The sequence below is a fragment of the Scyliorhinus canicula genome, chromosome 28 (genome assembly GCF_902713615.1).
Source record: "Scyliorhinus canicula chromosome 28, sScyCan1.1, whole genome shotgun sequence".
Lineage (NCBI taxonomy): Eukaryota > Metazoa > Chordata > Chondrichthyes > Carcharhiniformes > Scyliorhinidae > Scyliorhinus > Scyliorhinus canicula.
This window is the reverse complement of record NC_052173.1, coordinates 18,168,153-18,190,379: the sequence shown is the minus strand read 5'-3', so window position 1 is coordinate 18,190,379 and position 22,227 is coordinate 18,168,153. Positions and strand designations below refer to the sequence as shown.

Here is a 22,227-nt window from a genome sequence, read left to right as displayed (position 1 = left end):
AATCTTTCTGTCATTCTGTGCTGTTCTTTACATTCTGTCCAACTCTAATTTACAACCTGTCTTTGCAAAATTATATGTTTATTCTTTAATTTTGATACCGTCATAATTCTCCATTTGGGAGACTAAATGTTGCGTGCGGTTCAAATTCCCGTTTGGGCCGCTATTTGTGGAGCAATTTAGGACATGCTAATGGGCCAGCATTCTGCTGGTGCGAATTCTGAATCATTCCCGGCCCAGTGGGCGTGCTAACTGTTGGGGCCGGAGTTAGTGATAAAGAGGTGTTTTTAAACGCTCCATTTACCCCACACTCACTGCAGCCACCAAGATGGCTCACAGAAGATCTGCCCCTCCCAAGGTCAGGGGTCCGAGGTGGACCCACAGCTCCAGGCCAGTGAGGAGAGGAGGGACACCATCTTCCCCAGTGTGGGCCGCAGGCTGAAGCGGCCTGAACACGGCCTGGGAGGTTGTGGCAGAGGCAGGCTGTGTGCTTCTAGCCTCACCGCGAGAGGTGGGGATCACTGGTGAGGCCTCGGCCCTGAGAGGGGCAGAGAATCAGGGAGAGCTCCAAAGGCCATGGTGCAGGTGTCCTCTGGTTGGGGTGAGCTCTGCTGATCCCCTGCTTCCTCTGCAATAGGGCAGCAGTCAGCAGTGTGAGCAGCCAGGAGCCTGTCCACAGACTGCAGCAATGGGGTCTGAGCCAGGCCACCCCGATCCCGAGGGGGACACCCAGAGACCATGGACTTGGCACCAAGTTGTTCCCCACTACTCCCCCTGACCCGGGCAGCCATCCCACAGTAAGCCTGAGAGTTTTCAAAGGTTTTTCAGTCTTTATTTAGCTTCCCGCTCCCCCTCCGCAGCCATGGTGCCTTGTCCACATTTATCAATATTTCTAGTAATTCACACCCGAGAAACCTCCGCCTGAGAGGAGCATCACAGAAGGGCGGAGCTTACTGTGTCCAACCCGTTAATCACATTTAAACGCATGCAAATGTTGAGTTTGCATGCTGCCAGCGGGGGGCGTAAACCCAGTTATCGCCACCAGAGAGGGACCGGAGCATGGCACCCAAATTGGCATCAGGCGCGGACTTTGATTTTGGCTGGACGCCTGATTCTCCACCCGATTGAGGTTCACGTTTATGGCATTGTGAGACGGAGAATTTTGCACACTGTCTTTTAACATTTTAGTTCACCACGGATGATGGGCCCTCCCCTTGAAATTGTCTTTCTTATTTGAATTTTGTGCATTCTGAAATAGCCCTTTAAATGTAAAGAAATAGGAGGGGGGAGGTGTAAGCACATATCACTGGGGGACTGTAGAAGTAATGTTAGAGGGGTTGGAAGAGATGGAATTGCAGGAGAACTGCAATGTAGGGGGTCCCATCTTAGAATTCCACCTGCTTGAAAGCAGCTTTGCATCGATGGAGAATAATCCCCATTTGAACGACAGATTACTTGCCTTTGAAGAGGACTCCGCTGCTACCAAACTGCAGGCTCCCACCTCCCAGATATTCAAATGCTTAAAACTGCTCTAAACCCAAGGCACCCACCAGAAGCCTCTCCCATAACCAGGATAACCAATCAAGGACTAGCCAGTTCCAACTAAGATTGATTCCTGTGCGCAGACCACAGTGACTGTGGCCAACAATCCTGGCTACATTCAGCCCTTGCCCTGCCCTGCCCAATTCTGGAGTCTCTGACTCCTGCCCTGCCCAATTCTGGAATCTCTGACTCCTGCTCTGCCCTGCCCAATTTTGGAATCTGACTCAAGCTTGTGGTGCTATGCCTTTGGGCTACGTCATAGTTGGATGGTGTGTGACCTCCAACCAGCAGGTGGTGGTGCAGACACACCATGCAGTCTCCAGACCAAGGTCATGTGGCCATGACCTGTGGCTCAGATATAAGGGGAGACCCATCCGCCCATCTTCAGAAGAAGATTGGGAGGGTAATAAGACATACATGTGATTGGTCAGTGCGAGGTGTACGTTCCAGAGAGTAGTTTTAAAAAAAAAATTTAGATTACCCAATTATTTTTTCCAATTAAGGGGGCAATTTAGTGTGGCCAATCCACCTACCCTGCACATTTTTGGGTTGTGGGGGCGAAACCCACACAGACACAGGGAGAATGTGCAAACTCCTCACAGACAGCGACCCAGAGCCGGGATCGAACCTGGGACCTCAGCGCCGTGAGGCGGTTGTGCTAACCACTAGGCCACCGTGCTGCCCTTCCAGAGAGTAGTTAGCAGACTCCATGATAACATGCTCTGTATCTGATTGCTATCCTACCACACGAGACTCAATATGGTTTAGCTCACTGGGCTAAATCGCTGGCTTTGAAAGCAGACCAAGCAGGCCAGCAGCACGGTTCGATTCCCGTACCAGCCTCCCCGGATAGGCGCCGGAATGTGGCGACTAGGGGCTTTTCACAGTAACTTCATTGAAGCCTACTCGTGACAATAAGCAATTTTCATTTCATTTTCATTTCATATAAGATTCTGGTTTGGACAAGTTGCAGTGTTTGGCGAGTTCCTTCGTAAAGTACAAAGGACCAAACACAACAATGCTCTGCCCTGCCCAATCCTGGAGTCTCTGACTCCTGCTCTGCCCAATTCTGTTTTTTTAAATTTAAAGTACCCAATTCTTTTATTTTTACCAATTAAGGGGCAATGGCTAATTCACCTACCCTGCACATCTTTGGGTTGTGGGGGTGAGACCCACACAGACACGGGGAGAATGTGCAAACTCCACACAGACACGGACCCGGGGCTGGGATAGAACCTGGGACCTCGGCACCGTGAGGCAGCAGTGCTAACCACTGTGCCACCATGCCCTGCCCAATTTTGCACTCTGGCTTCTGTCATGCTGTGCATCCCACACTTTGCCACAGACAAAGCCAATTTTGTAAACTAATTGATTCATCATACAGAACAGAAATTGTATAAATCACACCATTACTATTGTGACTGAATAACTATTCAATGGTATAGTTTTAAAAAATATATTTTTATTGAACTTTTAACATTTTATGCATTTCAAAACAACAGTAACACAGGTGTCAAACATAGAAAAATAGTTCCTACAGACAGGGTGGATAGTCAGAGGTTTTATCCAATAGAAACTCCCTCCGAAAGAAAAAAGAACATAGCACCAACCCCCCCCCCCCCCCCCCCCCCCCCACCCACCGAACAGCTAACAGTGACCAGATCCTTAAAGTGCAATACGAATGGCCAGCATGTACGATAGAACCTGTCGACCCTCCCCCTCACAGTGAACCTGATCTTCTCCAGGTACAAAAACACCATCAAGTCACCGAGTGACGCTGTGGCACTGGGGGTATCGCCTGCCTTCATCTCAGCAGAATCCACCACCGCGGTGGCCGGCAACGAGATGAATGCCAGAGCATCCGCCCCCACACCCATCCTCCGCTTCGGCTGGTCCGCTAGTTACTAATGGACAGGGCTCCAAATCAATGTTCAGGATTGCCGATATGATGTTAGAACAAGGAAAGGTACAGCACAGGAACAGGCCCTTCGGCTCTCCCAGCCTGTGCCGATCATGATGCCCTAACTAAAAAATACCTTCTGCCCTCACTCGGTCCGTATCCCTCTATTTCCTCCCTATTCATGTATCCATCCAGATGCCTCTTAAATATTGCCAATGATCTGCTTCCACCACATCCTCTGGCAGTGCGTTCCAGGCACCCACCACTCTGTGTCTCCCCACATCTCCCTTAAACTTTTCCCCTCTCACCTTGAACCTGTGCCCCTGTGTAATTGACACTTCCACCCTTGGAAAAAGCCTCTGACTATCCACCCTGTCTATGCCTCTCATAATATTGTAGACCTCTTGTTAAAAAAAGACCCCCAATAACCCACCAACTTGGAACAGGACCAGAATATTTCGCTGGAGCAAATGGCAGAGACGCCGTCACCAGCGGCTCCAAACATGACTCCTGGCAAGACCCTGACTCCATCCGTCACCCATGTAACTGCCTGGTCCCCAAACCAACCCAAGACCTTCGCATTGGACGTCCAATAATAAAACATCAAATTCGGCAGCGCCAACCACCCCGCAGCCACTTCTCCCTCTGTAGGACCCCCCTCTGAACCCGAGGGGTTCTCCCCGCCCATATCAAACCCGATTTGAGCCGTTCAAACCCCCGAAAAAACACCTTGGGTAGAAAAACTGGGAGGCTTTGAAAAAAAACATAAATCACAACAAGATATTCATCTTAATAGATTGTATCCGGCCCACCAGCGACAATGGAAGGCTCTCGCATCTCTGTAGATCCGTCCTAATCCGACTCTCCAGGCCAGCGTAATTCAATTTGCAAAGCTGCACCCAATCCCAAGCCACCTGAACCCCCAGAGAGCGGAAACTTGTCTCAGACAGATGGAACGGCAGCCCCCCTAACCCAGCTCTTCGCCTCGAAGGGCCAACCACTAAAATACTCACTCTTCCCAATGTTTAGTTTGTACCCCGAAAAGGAACCGAACCTCTTCAATATCTCCCTAATACCCCCATCACTGGCCTGGATCCCTTACAGACAGGAAAAGAGCATCCATGTACAAAGACACCCTGTGCTCCATTCCACCCCTCAGAATCCCTCTCCACTTGTCCGTGGCCCTCAAGGCAATTGCCAATGGCTCGGTTGCCAACACAAACAACAAAAGGGGCATAGGACAAACCTGCCTCACCCCTGTACATCCTTAACGACCCCAGACTCGTAGTGTTAGTTCGGACATGGGCAGACTGTGCTTCGTATAACAGCCGAACCTACGACACAAGTCCAGGACCTATCATTCAACACTATCGAATACCTTTTTTACATCCAGAAACACAATTATCTCCGGCTCCAGCCCCACCGCTGGTGTAAGAACTACGTTAAGTTGCATGGATTCTCCTGTTTAAACCTTGTTTTCCCTGTGTATTCCCTTTATTTTTCGTTATTTTGGCTTTTATAATTTTTGCACCTGGACAATTAATAGGTCCTGCACCTTTCAGATGGAATTCACCTTTAATTTAAAAAAAGGGGGATCCAGTAGGATATGCTGATATTAGTGATGGCACTTCTTGATGGACTTGGCTGTCAGCCAATGGGCTACTTTAAATGCCCGGCTCTCAACTAACACTCAATTCTGATTGGTGCTGGTTGCTCCAGAATGTTTTGCAAAGGCAGGCTTCTCTGAGGAAGTTCTCTGAGGAAATTTTATTTTGGTCAGAAAAGCAACCAGTGGCTAGAGATTGGATGCATAAATACACAGATATATATATATACACACACACACAACATACACAAAATAATTATAACTGTAAATGGGTCACTGTCTGTGCGGAGCCTGCATGTTCGCCCCGTGTCTGCGTGGGTTTCCTCCGGGTGCTCCGGTTTCCTCCCACAAGTCCTGAAAGACGTGCCGTTAGGTGAATTGGACATTCTGAATTCTCCCTCTGTGACCCGAACAGGCGCCGGAATGTGGCGACTAGGGGGTTTTCACAGTAACTTCATTGCTGTGTTTATGTAAGCATACTTGTGACCCTAATAAAGATTGATTATTAAATGGGCAGCACTACTGCTTCACGGCGCCGAGGTCCCAGGTTCGATCCCAGCCCCGGGTCACTGTCCGTGTGGAGTTTGCACATTCTCCCCATGTCTGCGTGGGTTTCATCCCCACAACCCAAAAGATGTGCAGGTTAGGTGGATTGGCCACACTAAATTGCCCCTTAATTGGAAAAAACGAATTGGGTACACTAAATTTAAAAAGAAACATTTTAAAGGGGAAAAATACATAAAAAGATTAATTTAATATGCAGACAAGCCATTCAAGAGACTAGTAGCAACAGCAAAAATAATGTTTTTGAATCTGCTGGAACAAATTCTCAAACTAGTACCCCATCAAACACCCCTTGTACAACCCCGCCATTCAAGAAAAAAATAAGAGACTCAACACGCTATACTACAATATCTTCATCAAACCCATCCCACCGCTCGCAAAAAAAAAATCACGTTCTTCAGACCAGCCCCAGTCCTTTCTCTTTAATGAAAGCCTCTGCCAGGGCAGCACGGTGGCCTAGTGGTTAGCACAACCGCCTCACGGCGCTGAGGTCCCAGGTTCGATCCCGGCTCTGGGTCACTGTCCGTGTGGAGTTTGCACATTCTCCCCGTGTCTGCGTGGGTTTCGCCCCCACAACCCAAAAAAAATGTGCAGAGTAGGTGGATTGGCCACGCTAAATTGCCCCTTAATTGGAAAAAATAATTGGGCAATCTAAATTTAAAAAAAAATGAAAGCCTCTGCCTTCTCCAACATTTCAAAGTAATGGTCTTTTGAGTCAATTGTGACTCAATCTCACTGGATACACCACCTTGAATCGCACACTCCTTTGTTGTATAAAATCACCTTAGCCTTATTGAAGGCTACCTGCCTCTTTGCCGCACTGTGTGCCTGCCCCAGTCAATATTGTGGCCCACTCCAGGACTCGCTCCTTCCATCTGAAAGCGAATAATCACTGCCCACAGCGGCTCATTTGGACGTGGCTACTGCTGGAGTGCCCGATGAGGCCTATCCAACTCCAAATGGGCGAACGCTTCATTTCTCCCACCCACAGGCGAGAGAACATCTCTGAGAAGTACTCGATTGGCCTCGAGTCCTCCACTGTCTCTGGCAATCCCACTATCCTGAGGTTCAATTGTCTCAGCCTCTTCTCCAAGTCTTCAACTTTTTCCCTCAGGCCCATCTTCTATCTCTGCTTGCAGCAAGGCAAGCTTCCCCTCACCTCGCGGCACACCCACCTCCAGGCCCTTCAACGTCTCGCCTTGCTTCACAACCTTCAAAGTCTTACCCAGCTGCTCTCAGACCGGGCCCAATGCCTCCTCAATGCTGGCTTTAAGACTTCTTCATCTTTTTTCCTTGCCACTCAAACTGCCTGTCCATCTGCTTCCTGAACTTCTCTAGCTCCTGCAGCATCATCACAGTCTACCGTGATGGGCGCGACCGCCTCCGCCATCTTCTCGCCCTCAAATTCCCTCGCCGAGTTACCAGCCTGGGGTTTCATTCTAGTGGGCTTTCACAACGAGACTTTCAACATGGCTCCATTGACTAACCATTACCTAGGTCGGCCAGCTGGGTTTCAACACAAAAAACCCCCCAAAATGGGCAAAAGTGATCGAACAACAAGGATCATGGTGGGAGCCACCTTTCGTGTGACTTGCTCAAACATGTCGTCACTGGAAGTCCCCATCAGTTTTTCTTTTTCTTGCTGTAGCAGTTTGATACAACTGAGTAGTTTGTTAGACAATTTCAAAGGGCAGTTATGAGTTAACCACATTGCTGTGGGTCTGGAGTCACGTGTAGACCAGACCAGGTAAGGATGGCTGATTTCCTTCCCAAAAGGACATTCGTGAATGAAGGGAACTGGCTATTTCTGATAGGTAAAAGTGTAATTGATTTTAATGTAAATACTAAAGTCCAGTTTAAAATCCATTTTAAAATGGATTTCATCGTATAACTTCAAGCATAACTTAGATTACAAATACACACAGCTTGCAGAATTTGCAGTGGCAAAGCACAGAATTTGAAACATCTAAAAAGCGAGTTAAAGTTTATGCAACATTTTACTGAAAAGTCAAATTGATATTATAAACTGTCCATTGTTCTAATGAACAGAATTGCAAAAGTTATGCAGCCATACCACAATCTGATCCTCCAATAGGGGTAGCACGGTAGCATAGTGGTTAGCACAGTTGCTTCACAGCACCAGTGTCCCAGGTTCGATTCCTACTTGGGTCACTGTCTGTGCGGAGTCTGCACGTTCTCCCCGTGTCTGCGTGGGTTTCCTCCGGGTGCTCCGGTTTCCCCCCACAGTCCAAAGATGTGCAGGTTAGGTGGATTGGCCATGATAAATTGCCCTTAGTGCCCAAAATTGCTCTTAGTGTTGGGTGGGGTTGCTGGGTTACAGGGATAGGGTGGAGGTGTGGGCTTGGGTAGGGTGCTCTTTCCAAGATCCGGTGCAGACTCGATGGGCTGAATGGCCTCCTTCTGCACTGTAAATTCTATGATCTATGACCAAGGTCACCATGACTACATGAACCCAGCATTGTTCAGAATACAGATAATAGTGCAGTCAGCAGTGAAACCAGTAAAATCTAGAATTGATTAAAAGTGTAGATCACATTCCAACACGCACAAACATCTAAAAATGCAACATATCCAAATATATGTTGCACATTGATGATTGACAACTAACCATCCAACCAAATGCATTTGAAACCCATCCTACCCAATCAGCACATTGCAGGGGTAGGGACAGATAGAGTCAGACTGATAACATTCTCCTTAAAGATAGAGGTCCGGGCAGACATTTTCCATCCAGGATCACTCACTACCTTTTACTTAACTACTCGCTATCCTTATTTTGTATTTTCATATTTCCACTCTAATTCTTGAAGTTCACCCAAGCTGTTTTGCTTTGAGCAAAGAACTGTTACTGTATTTTGAAAGTTAAATTTGTTGTAAACCATTAAGCCAATTATTTCTCTTAAAGTCTTTTTGCTGGCAAGGGCTTTGTTGAGAACATTTGATTTGTAACCACAAGAAGATCTTAGTCTCTCAATTATAATCAATAGACACAATAAAAGATTTTTATTTCGCATCCGAGAAGTGTAACTTAAATTTTACTGAGTTTTGAAGTGTACACGGAACTACACTTAAACCGCACGGTAGATTCCTACGGTGAATCAGGTGGGTTTTAAGACAATCTGATAGTTTCATGGTCGCCATTACTCATTTAATTCCAGATCTGCTGCCTCACGGCACCAAGGACCCAGTTCGATCCCAAGCCCGGGTCACTGTCCTTGTGGAGTTTGCACATTTTTCCCGTGTCTGCGTGGGTTTCACCCCCACAACCCAAAGATGTGCAGGGTAGGTGGATTGGCCACGTTAAATTGCCCCTTAATTGGAAAAAACAAATTGGGTACACTTAAATTTATTTTTAAAAATTCAGATTTAGTGAACTGAAGTTCCCCAGCTGGCATGGCATGGTGGGACTTGCAGCCAGTAACATAATCACTGTGCTACTGTATATCTCAGGGCACCCAAAGATTTGGGGATGGGGGAGTCTATGTTTTGCACTAAACCGGACAGTGTACAACTGTGCACAAATCTATACAAGAAATCCAGGTAAGACATCCGCAAAGCCATCCAGGATGCCAAGAGAAAATATCAGGCCAAGCTAGAGTCACCGACTAGCGTTACAGACTCTCGGTGGTTGTGGCATGGCCTAAATAATATAACGGGCTACAAAGCGAAGCCGAGCAGTATCTCCGGCAGCAGCCGGATGAGCTCAGTTCGAGCAGGAAACCAACGATCCGCTGTAGAGTGCCCCTGCAGCCCAAAACACACCCATATCCACCATTACAGTTTCCAAAGTCAGATCGGCTTTCCTGAAAGTGAACTCTTGGAGGAAACAGGTCCAGACTGGTTCCCTGGTTGTTCACTCAGAGCCTGCGCGGACCAGCTGGCAGATGTGTTCGTGGACATCTTTAACCTGTCCCTAATGAAATGAAAATCGCTTATTGTCACGAGTAGGCTTCAATTAAGTTACTGTGAAAAGCCCCTAGTCACCACATTCCGGCACCTGTCCGGGGAGGTCGGTACGGGAATTGAACCGTGCTGCTGGCCTGCTTGGTCTGCTTTAAAAGCCAGCGATTTAGCCCAGTGTGCTAAACCAGCCCCATCACTCTGAGGTCCCCACCTGCTTCAAGACGACCATCATCATGCCGGTGCCAAAGAACCAGGCAATATGCCTCAATGACTACCATCCGGTGGTCCTGACATCAATCGTAATGAAGTGCTTCGAGAGGTTGGTCATGAAGCGCATCAACACCATACTCCCAGAATGCCTAGATCCACTGAAATTTGCATACCGCCGCAACCGGTCCACAGCAGATGCCATCTCCCTGGCCCTACACTCATCCCCAGAGCATCTCGACAAGGACTCCTACATCAGACAGTTATTTATTAACTACAGCTCCACCTTCAACACCATAATCCCAGCCAAGTTCATAGCAAAGCTCGAAAACCTAGGACTTGGCTCCTCACTCTGCAACTGGATCCTCTACTTTCTGACCCGCAAACCACAATCAGTAAGAATAAACAACACCTCCTCCACAATAGTCCTCAATACCAGTGCCCCGCAAGGCTGCGTACTTAGCCCCCTACTCTACTCCCTGTACACACACGACTGCGTGGTAAAACTTGGTTCCAACTCCATCTACAAGTTTGCTGACGACACGACCATAGTGGGCCAGATCTCATAGCGAGTCAGAACACAGGAGGGAGATAGAGAACCTAGTGGAGTGGTGCAGCGACAACAATCTATCCCTCAAAACTAAACAGCTGGTCATTGATTTCAGGAAGCAAAGTACTGTACCCACCCCTGTCTGCATCAATGGAGCCGTGGTGGAGATGGTGAACAGCTTCAAATTCCTAGGTAAACATCACCAAAAATCTGTCCTGGTCCACCCACATCGACGTCACCTCCTAAACGACCCTCTTAGGGACTGAACTGATTAATACAACACTCCTGTATGCTTTACCTGATGCCAGAGTCTATGTATTTACATTGTGGGCCTTGTGTTGCCCTTTTATGTATTTTCTTTTTATTTTCTTTTATTTTTATGTACTAAATGATCTGTTTGAGCTGCTCGCAGAAAAATACTTTTCACTGTACCTCGGTACATGTGACAATGAACAAATCCAATACAAATCAAAAAACTAACATATAAATTACACCAGTCTGGCTGGTACCAACTTTAATGCCATAAACTCTGATTCGGCCTTTTTCTGGCTCCGGAGCCCTATTGCTGCCTTCAAGTCACATACTGTTCATCATATGAAATGCAAAGTGTAATCTTGTTACACTGTGCGCACAGTAGCAAGCATTGTTGCTTTGCAGCGTCAGGGTCCCAGGTTCGATTCCCCGCTGGGTCACTGTCTGTGCGGAGTCTGCACGTTCTCACCGTGTCTGTGTAGGTTCCCTCCGGGTGCTCCGGTTTCCTCCCACAAGTCCCGAAAGACATGTTGTTAGGTGAATTGGACATTCTGAATTCTCCCTCTGTGACCCGAACAGGTGCCGGAATGTGGCAACTAGGGGCTTTTCACAGTAACTTCATTGCACTGTTAATGTAAGCCTACTTGTGACAATAATAAAGATTATTACTGGACACTTAAGATACAAGGGCATTTGACTATTAACCCTTAAGAGAAACAGCCTTTCCAGTATAAACAGGGTAGCTTTGAAGTGTCACGAGGAAATCATGACTTGTCTTGTTTTTAAGTGTCTGAGCGTTATAAGGACACAAGAAACAGGAACAGGAGTAGGCCACAAGGCATTGTACTGAAATGGGAGGAGCAGGCTCAATCATGGCTGCTCTTCTACCTTAACTCAATGTGTGGGTTAGGTTGATTGGCCACGCTAAATTGCCCTGTCGTGTCCAAAGTTCAGGTGGGGTTGCGGGGATGTGGACTTGAGTACGGTGCTCTTTCAGGGGCCGGTATAGACTAGATGGGCCGGATATCAATAAAGTTGTCCTGTCTATACACTGCCAAGTGTCTGGTGCTTTCTTGAAATCAGAGAAGGAGGTTAACAGTTGAATGTTAAGTGTTAAGGCAATACATATCAAGATGGCACACACTTGCAACATTGAGTGTTTGTAGCCACCTGGATACTGGTCAGTTAAGCATCAGTTCTATTCTGCACTTAATGCACGTGGGTTGTCTTCTCCACGCTGGCAACATGGCGGAGCCCTACAGGTGCTCGGCCCAGAGGAACATAGGCCCCCCTCCGGGATAAGCCCGCCCGCCAATTGCGGGCCTGACCACCGTGGACCACCCCCCTCCCCACCAGGATGGCCCCCGCAGCATGAACGGCGAGGTTCCGCCGGGTAGGACCACATGCGAACAAAGCCGACAGGACACGGCGGGCTCTCGGCCTGTTGAGCGCGGAGAATCGGCGTGGGGGGGGGGGGGCGGGTCGCACTGAGCGGCCCCCAACCAGCACCATTGCCACTGATTCGCCGGAGAATCGGCAGCCCCGGCATCACCCCCCCCCCCCGGACGATTCTCTGACCCCACGTGGGGGTCAGAGAATCCTGCCCCTGGTCGGTTTCACTGGAGAGAAACACACCAATTTTCAGTCAGAACCTGACACTTTGCCATTTTGTGATAAAATGCCAGCCAGTATGTAGGCCAAGGCAAAAGCACAACTGGTTCGTTTGGCAGCAAGACAAAATAAGTTACAGGCAAATTAGATGAGTAAATTGTATCGGTTTCATGAATGATTGTTATTCTATTTTCACTTTCTATCACTTGCAGTCCACACCCCAAGATGCTATTTCTCCTTTGCATCACCATTTCACATTATGCCAGTGGTTTGAAGATATTTGGCACAAAATTTCCAGATTGCTTTCTTGTTCCAATTTCGTTCCATCTATGGATATAATTCGACATATTTTATCAAGTTTGATAGTTTTACCCATTACCAAAAAAAGTGTCTGGTGTGGCCAACAACAGAGTGTTTGTGGGGGGGGGGGGGGGGGGGGGGGAAGGTAGTATACGGGTGAGTGTGCCACATATCACAGATTGTGGGTGCTACATGGATGTTGTGGTGTTAACAGGTTAATAAAGAACTTATGAAGCAAACTCAAATTGCAACAGTGCTCCACCCTGAAACCTTGCACCATCCAGTACCCGGTTCAAAATTCCAATATGAGTATAAGAGTCACAGAATGCTTGCACCAACCCTTCTTCACACTCACTGTGGGGAATTGAGAGTCACAGTAAACTATATAATATACACCACAGAAATGAAGCAGCAGCAATAGTGAAGGTATTCCAAAGATTAGTTTATTGGAAGGAAAACTGATGGGGCATTATACATGATAATAAAAGCCATCTCCTGGAAAGCAGACGATAGAGTACAAATCTTTTTTAATAGAAGGTATCATACAAATTTTACATAAGTCCTCTGAATTGTGATGTGTAAACTAATTCATTAAATTCTTTTATAATGGTGGGTTTGGGGGGGGGGGGGGCTCATTTATAAGTCTTACCAATAAATACCTGTGTCTAAAACTCAATTTCTTGCCACACAGTCTTTTTCTTTTGGCCTGTATAACCAAGAACTCCAGAGTTCTAAATTTGAGATTTCTTTCAGCCAATTTTAATGTATTATACACAAAGATTTCCAATTTTTTGCCCATCAAAATACTTCAGCCAATATTATGAACTCAGCAAACCTATTCCTACCAGATGAAACTGCTTTAATATCAGTACAAACCACTGCAGCCATAAAATGACACTATGTCTGGTAAAAGAGCAAAACACTGTCTGCTACTGGGGTGGGAGAGGGGGGTCAGATAAGCAGTGGGCGAGACATTAGGGAGGTTTTAATGAGCTTTTAAGAGAGTCCAGTTTGAAGTGATTGTGACCAGTAAGTCAATACTGTACAATAAACAGGATCAAAATGATCTCCAAACAAATTAATACAATATGCGGGTTTTGAATTGTTTTTCTTGCAATTATTTATCATTGTCACATTATGCACTTATCTTCATAGAGTCCCGATCGGAGCCACATACATTTCAATGTGACCGCAGTCATCTCATTGCTCCTTCACCAAACAAACCTTCAAATTAAATAGAATCATGCATTTATTTTTCTACGAGGAAAGCAAAAGACTCAGGACTGATGTTCCCAAATGCTTCCAGATGCAACGTGACCGAAAAAGAACTTGGGATCTAATTGCAGGACTGTGTCTCTTAACATTTTGTCAATTGTCCAAATAATTGATTATGGCCCAAATAAAGTTAGCAAATGGTTCAAGGCAGACAATTATTTCACTACAAATGATTTTTCCAAAACCTGAATTTGATCACCTAAAAATTCAGGAAATAAATGTAATTTTGTCAAAATGCTTGTGTTGCAAAACACACGAGCTGCATTGTAAGCTGTAAAACTTTAAGCCCTTTCAGCTCTGTCTGGATATGTTGTCAAGGACAGACAAAAAAGGTGATTACCTCCATGAATAGCATTGGCTACAAGTCAGATTGAGCTGAGTGGTATAAAATGGAACATCTAATTACATTTGAACTCTCAATGATTTGTAAGGTAAGCAAACTTTTTAAATGCAAGTAAACTAAAACAAAATAAAAAAGATTAACCACATGCTTGTTCTTTTTTGTACTGTGACGGGTTACTGATTTGCAGGAAACAGGTTCCATTCAGTACAGCAGTTTAGACACAGTGTTAAGCTATCCATACAATGTTCAATTTGGAACAGCACTCACAATTGTACCAGCTATTACAAGCCATGAAAAAATGGCTTCAGATGTACTAAAGTTAAGGGTAATGTCCTGTGAACTCAGGCTTGCTGGGAAAATAGTTTGAGATTTCCCCAAATTATTTGTATGAAAAGTGGAATTAGTTCATCAGAATTACTGATGGAGTTATGACTACAGAAACCATACCAGTACAATTAGCAGCCTTTTAGTGTTGGGCATTTGCAAGGCAAAACTATATATATTTTTTTAATAGCAGTCTTGCAAATATCTGACTTCAGCCAGAATGAGGGAATTTTATGCACTTAAAAAGTCCAGCGTGTGGAAACCGGAGAAACAAAATAAAAACTGATTGCAATATGTTCATCTTGTTTTCTTTAAAATTTAGAGTGCCCAATTCATTTTTTTTTTACACAATTAAGGGGAAATTTAGCGTGGCCAATCCACCTACCCTGCACATCTTTGGGTTGTGGGGGGGTGAGACCCACACAGACACGGGGAGAATGTGCAAACTCCACATGGACAGTGACCCAGAGCCAGGATCGAACCCGGGTCCTCAGCGCCATGAGGCAGCAGTGCTAACTACTGCGCCACCGTGCTGCCCTATGTTCATCTTGTTGACATGCGCTTGACTAGTTCACTTTCGTGTATAAAATTTAATTTTGATCAGCACAAAACTATTAGCTTGTACATATATGTGTAGCCAAAACAACGCCACAACGGAGTATGCCTAGAGTTTGCAGTTTTAAAATTTTGAAAGGGTTTCAAAAACTATAAACAGATCAGATCATAAAGAGGCACAGACTAAATATTGTGAAAATTAGGCTGCAAGCGATATCTGGCTTTAGTAACGATGTTATGTCAAGATCACAACCTGTACAAGGACATTTATCATTCTCTTGTGGCAGTGTAACATGCATATTGTTCAGAAGCTTGGAAGTGAGTATTCGTGCTTTCAGAAACAACAGATATCCTGAAACAAAACACCACTATTGGCCACTAATCCCAACGTACATTAGTTTATAGATGGAATCACAAGATGCATATTTGGCCCCAACAATAGTCTCACCTGAAGACACAAATACCAGCAATTTGATGGACAGCAGGGAAAGCATAACCCACCCAAATTTTTGGGAGAAGAGCAAAACAAATTGTCGGGAGGTTAGCAACGCCAACAAACAGTTGTAGAAATCCAAGATTAGTTCCAGTAACGGGTTGTTTAATTTGGAAGTGGTGGCAGAAAGCAGAAAAGAGAAGGAAGTAATAACATTTGGCTGACTGTGACCCAAATCTATTTTTTTTTCTTCAAAATTTTAAATTTTGTTTAAAAACACCACCTGAAGTTTTGGAAGGAGCACCAAAATTGTGAAAACTATTTGCACCAATCGCACTAGCCCATTTTATTTTTATCTTTAAAAAGTGTGCCAAGTTATAATTTCTCTCATTCCATGGCCCACTGCTTCCACTAATAATTTTTTTGCCAAACTCTACCTGCTTAGGTCAAAAAGAAAAGAGGGATATCCAAATGTAAAATACCATTCTAACTACTGCACACAATGTTTTCTCAAAAGCCTGAGGCCGACATGTTTTTAAATGGAAGATGAAATCTCCATATGTTTCATGTTCAATGGCTGCAGCAGCATGCAAGAAAAAGTTCCGGGAGATGTAAGCCATATGGGTTGTTAAACGGTCACATTTTAATTGAAGTTCATTCTTTCAATTCTCTGAAAAAGGGGAAAGTGACGTGTTTTCCTCAAATAGAACTTTAGTCTGTACTGTCGTCGTCTTCATCAGCATCGATCATCAAAGCAGCATATTTGCTGGCTGAGCTGAATTTCTATACAAAAGGCAGAACAAAATACATGAGGCAGGATAAAGAATTTACACAGCTATAACTCCTGATGGTGCCTAGTCTTCCTGGTACTGGGGATTTCTCTCAAGCACCTGCAGCATTTTGATTTACCCAACAGAACATGCTCCATACAAGCCTGGACAGAATTTGGTCACTGTTGTATTGTTCACAGCTATGCCATATCCTTTCCTCACATAGGTGTCCATAAATGAATTTGTAGTTAAGGGTCACCAGGCAATAGGAAGTCTGGCCCAGATATTTAGACAGTCAAATACTTTGGCTTGAATGGTTACTGATTTTGATGAACTGTTCCATATCATTGTTCATAACCACATCCTCTCCTGTGGACCTTCATTCTCCAATAACGCAAGTATTTTGTGACCTCAATTTGCCAACATGAATTTCAATTCTGTCCCTCACAACCTGTGAGAATTTTATACATTTGAAGGGCTTTTTACAAATTTGGCACAAAGTTTGTGTTCCCTGCCAATTTGAAATTTGTTCTCTAAACAGTTACCACAATTTAAACTATTTTGTAAGCAGTCAGATAAAGTCCCAGGATCTGCACCATGACGTCAGTTCATTTTGACTTGAAGCTAAACCTCATAGCAAACTGATAACCCCCAATCCTCTGCAGGGCCTGCGAGGTTGGATGGATCAGATTACAGGGTGTGTAAAAGGTGCCACAATAAAACCTACAAGACAGCAAGTGATCCACCATCTTTTCTCCCCCCCCCAATTAAGGGGCAATTTAGTGTGGCCAATCCACCTACCCTGCACATCTTTGGGTTGTGGGGGCGAAACCCACGCAGACACGGGGAGAATGTGCAAACTCCACATGGACAGTGACCCGGGGCCGGGATCGAACCTGGGACCGTGGCGCCATGAGGCAGCAGTGTTAACCACTGCGCCACTGTGTTGCCCTGTGATCCACATGCCATTGGAATAGTTTAAGCGGTGTAATTTTCAACGAGGGATCGCCTGTAGACCAGTTGTAATGGTTCCCAGCACCAATTGAACAGACTGTACGAGATGGAGGAGTTAAATATAAATGCATAGTGAACAAATTATGATTGTCCCATGTGACTTGCAAATAACAGCAATTGGAACCTGATGGAGACATCTCCAGGTAACACCCAGGAATGGGTGGAATGACCTGTCCCTGCGCAACGTCCCTAAAAGATGGCAGTGATGCAGAATGTCCTCTGACTGGATTGCTCTCCAGAGTCAAAATGGACTAGATGTGTCGTCATGCAGATTTGTTTCCCTCAAGTGTCCATCCAGTTGCCTTTTGAAATCATTTATCACCTCCGCTTCCACCACCTTCATAAGCAGCAAGTCTTTTTTTTTGTTAAATTCATTCTTGGGATATGGGTGTCACTGGCTGGGTCAGCATTTGTTGCCCATCCTTAATTGCCCTAGAACCAAGTGACTTGCTCAGCCATTTCAGTGGGGGGGGCAATTAAGAGTCAGCTGCATCGCTGTGTGGGTTTGGAGTCATATGTAGGCCAGATGGGTAAGGACAGCAGATTTCCTTCCCTGAAGGACATTGGTGAACCAGATGAGTTTTTACGATAATCGGCAATGGTTTCATGGTCGTTAGACTTTTAATTAAAGATTTTTATTGAATTCAAATTTGACCATCTGCCAGGGTGGGATTTGAATCCAGGTCGCTGTCAAAAAAAAAAGTCCTTCCTCACACTACATTGCACCCAAAACCTTAAATCTGTATCCCTTAAACCTCTCCAAGTGCCTGTTGTTTCCCTGATTACTGCTCCCAAAACCTTACCCATCACTGGTTTAAAACTGACTAGCCTGTTACTAGGAATGTCCTTATACCCTTTCTTTACTAAGGGTATCAACATTTGTCACTCTACAATCCTCCAGCACTTCCCCCGTATCGAGGGAATATGATGGCAAACTCTTCCACTATCTCCATCCCAATTTCCTTTAACACCCTGGGATGCAAGCCACCCGGACCAGGTGACGTCTCCACTCTTACACATGTCAGCATTCCTGGTACAGCCTATCAATTTTTACCTCGTGCATTACCTCTACTCCGTTTTGCTTTGACCAATATTTTGGCAGCAAAGCTGGCATGGATTGAGTGAGCTGGTATAGTCATTATGGCACAGATCGATTTACATATCTACCCCCATGGCCTTCAATGTTTGTAAACAACCGCATCTCAATCCTGTGAGCTTCCATTTAAGAGCTGAAAGGTGACGGACATTCCCTTTGACCATCTCTATCGATACTTATCTAGATTTTTGAAAAGTCGGACATGAATCATGCTCCTGGCTATTAGCAATTGAAAATATAACAATCCTCAACTTCTGTTAGTTCGAAGACAGCTTGTTTTTACATTGCAGACAGGCTAGTTTTTTGCAATTAAAACACCATCTCTACGACTTACAGGAGTGGGTGATTCTTCATATTTCTTTGGCTCAGTTACAGGTTTTGAATCACGGCCTTTTTTATCTTTCCTGTACAAGAAAAGCCATAATTTTTATTTAATGATCATATATTGGAAAAACATGCCAGGCACTCTGAAAGACTTCATCTTATGTGGAAAATATCAACTGACTTTTGCTGGTGCACAGCATGTAGTTATAATCTAGAGCAGAATTTGGCAGTGCTCTATTTCCAATGATAGATGTTACGATACCAGGGAACACGTGTGAGCAGTAACATTTCCCATGACATTATGCCATATAGTAAAACAAAGATACAATGCAAAATGTTTCAATATCAAATCCAAAATGTTACACATGAATCTAATTTCTACAATTGTTGGACACCATCATCAGGCACAATGAGTTTGAGCCAGAACTATCCTTGAGAGAGGAGAAATCAGGAAAGACGGCAGTTGTAAGAGACAGACCTGTCTGGTTCCTTCCTTCGGTCCTTGCTTATGCCATCATTCTGACCCCGGCTTACACCACTGTTTGCACCACCACGTTCATTGGGTGAAGTTTTGTCTTTTATTTCAGATTCTACTTTATCATCTAAAATTATATATGAAAATGCATATCAAATCTTGGTTACGTGCAGAGGGGTTCAGGTCAGATTTCTCTGTGGCTTGTCTGTTAGTGAAAATGCGATAATGTGGTTAGTTTCAACAGATGCATTAGTGCAAGATTTTCATTAGTGCAAGATTTTCTTCTGGAGCTCGCGACCACACCATGGCTGACAGATATTGAAAATACATTTCAAATTGCAGAAAGAGCCACTATTGGTGATTATTTAAAAATCATCTATTCAAAAGGGTTTGTGAGAATACCAAAAATTAATATGGGTGCAGTAATCACAATGAGAACTCCATATTACTCAGGATTCCTGTAAACCTGGATGACGGAGCAGACAGAATTTTAAGCGTCGTATAATGTGGCTTTCATTATCACAAAAGTATTGACTGATTTTCTTAGTTTTGCAGTTAAACCAGGAGTTCACTTCAGGTTGAAATTATTCTTCCAGAACGGAAAGAACGAGAGGTCATCTCCCCTCTTTCCCCTCAAATGTCAAAGCTAGCAAATTAGAATTTCGTCAAAAAGATAAAAATCCAAAATAAATTTCAATGCAGCTAACTGCTTTGAAAATACACCCCCAATTTCACAGTGTAATTATGTAATACAGAGAACAAAATTACTTGACAAGAGAAAGAAAACCAAAGCATTGACAACCCAATGTCATGTGAACCAACCAGTCATTTAGCGGTTTTGAAGAATTGATTGTTCATTACCTTTTGATTCTGAAAACTATTAATATTCATAATGATTAGGGGACAGATGATCAAGGACAGATGCCAGACATTTTAAATTTCAGGTCAATTTTGTACCATTTCTTGCCATACCCTTAAATGGTGTCTTCATATTCGTATGTGTAGGTGAAACTAGGCCAGCTTTACCACTTGGTGAACTGCATTAAAAGTGAAAAGACAACTTAGTACATTTTAAATTCACTATTGTTTGAAAAAACAAAAGACATTCTTCACCGTATATTACTTTTTTTTTTAAAAACTGCACATCCCTGGACACTAAAGGGTAATTGATCATGGCCAACCCACCTAATCTGCACATCTTTGGACTGTGGGAGGAAACTGGAACACCCGGAGGAAACCTACGCACACACGGGGAGAACATGCAGACGCCACACAGTCATCCAAGGTCTGAATTGAACCCTGGTCATTGGCGCTGTGAGGCAGCAGTGTTAACCTAACCACCGTGCCACCCATGCATTCCTCAAATTAAAGGTGGCTTATGACAGTCACAAAAGACCTAATACTGTAGAAAGCCTAGAGGAGTCTAGAAAAGTACAGGGGTGAAGTAAAAATGGAACTTAGGAAAGCAAAGAGAGGATATTAAAAAATATTAGCACGCAAAACCCTAAGCAAATCCTGAGATGTTTTACCAATATATTAAGAGTGAGAGAATAATGAAGGAAAGGGTTGGGTGAATTAGAGATGTACATGGTAACTTGTGGGTTGATTGAGGAGATTTGGACAGGACTCTCAATGTATACTTGTCTCTGTCTTCACTGAAGGAGAGGGATGATGCAGACATCCTAGTTAAAGAGGAGTGCGAAATATTTGACACAATAAGCACAGTGAGAGGGAAGTACTGGAGGGAAGACTTGTTTCCCCTAGCTGAGGAGTTACCGGGGGCACTGATTTTAAGGTGTTTGGTAGACGGATTAGAGGGGACATGAGGAAAAACAGTCCAGCCAGAGGGAACTCATGGCCTCTAAGATGGTGGCGGAGACCGAAACACTCAACTCATTTAAGAAGCACCTGGATCCGAAGTGCTGTAAGCTGCAAGGCTACAGACCAGCTGGAAAATAGGGATTAAAAGGAGTGGCTAGTTTCTTTTTTCTCTTTTTTGGCCAGCACAGACGCAATAGGCTGAATGACCTCTTTCTGCATGTAACCTTTCGACGGTTCAATAAAGGATATTACAGAAATAAGGAAATGTGCAGTGGTAGAATCCAGTTGATGCCCTTCACTGGTGCCACATTTATTCAAATAGCCCGAAAGTTTGGGGTAACATTTTAGTGTAGTACAACTGTTCAAGTTTCAGAAAAACAAAATTAGCATCCGTCCGTCCTCCTTCGATCCCTTCACAAAAAGGTATATACTGGAGGCGGTATCCTTGTGATATCAAATAACCACTGTTGCAGCTCTATTTGCTGTCAATTTATTTTGTTTCTGGTCCCTTTAACTATTTTTCCTTCTTCCAGGAGGCACAGACTTACATAGAGATGCAATTCCATAGCTTGGGAGCAGCTCTTGTACTTCTCCCAAGTGGGTATTCTTCATGCACAAACAATGACGGCAAAGCTATTTGCTCACAAACAATGGGCGGGATTTTCCGGGAAGATCCTGAAAGTTCGGGCCAATAGCTGAAGCCAATCCTATTCTAAGGTGACACATTGTGCCTTTAATTGGTGGGAAATCTTTAAGCTCTTTCCAATATTGCAAAAAGTTCTCAATTGCACTAGAATGTTTCAGATGTGTTCTGGAAATTACAACCTTTACCTGAGTGGTTTACTTGATAGTGTACTAGCAGGTGAAAGAGGTGCTGCAACGTCTGCTTCAGCGCTCTGGCTACTACTGGAGCCTCCACCTGTTCTCTTTGTCCAGGCATTTTCTTTAGGTGGTGGGGCAGGTACAACCTTGAGTGGAAGTTGGTCTGGTTTTGTTGATTTGGACACTGGTGACTGGGGTTCCTCTTCCTTGCTGAATATATCGTTATCCAATGACTTCTCACTCTCTCTCCTAACTGTAACTTGTTTAAATAGAAAAAACAATCAAAACAAATTTAATAACTTAACACTAACCTTTCTGAACTCGACAAATATGAATGTTCATTTTCCATATTCACTGCAATTTAATATTTCTCCAGCAACCTACAATTTTCCTAATCATTGACAATCAATATGCGTTGCACTATATTATTTTCTGTTTGACTGAAATAGCATGATGGTGGCAGAGAAAAAATAAGCAGCACATCATGTATAGAGGCAGAAACTGTGCTCTGCAGACTGCAAA

The 22,227-nt window shown here is 44.4% G+C and overlaps 1 protein-coding gene across 7 annotated transcripts in view; it reads right to left on the bottom strand.

The window, feature by feature from the left end:
* Window positions 1–12,874: 12,874 nt before the first annotated feature.
* The window catches only part of eif4ba (eukaryotic translation initiation factor 4Ba), a 50,579-nt gene continuing 41,226 nt past the window's right edge, over window positions 12,875–22,227 (bottom strand). For 4 of the 7 annotated variants that reach the window (XM_038786477.1, XM_038786480.1, XM_038786484.1 and 1 more), the window contains 5 exons: window positions 21,715–21,964; window positions 20,035–20,099; window positions 19,066–19,189; window positions 18,598–18,667; window positions 12,875–16,166 (listed from right to left, as the gene is read on the bottom strand). In XM_038786477.1, coding sequence (XP_038642405.1) covers window positions 16,095–16,166; window positions 18,598–18,667; window positions 19,066–19,189; window positions 20,035–20,099; window positions 21,715–21,964 — 581 coding nt within the window. In that variant the 3' untranslated portion in view covers window positions 12,875–16,094. The remainder of the gene's footprint in view (window positions 16,167–18,597; window positions 18,668–19,065; window positions 19,190–20,034; window positions 20,100–21,714; window positions 21,965–22,227) is intronic. The other 3 variants (XM_038786479.1, XM_038786481.1, XM_038786483.1) reach the window with 2 other exon arrangements.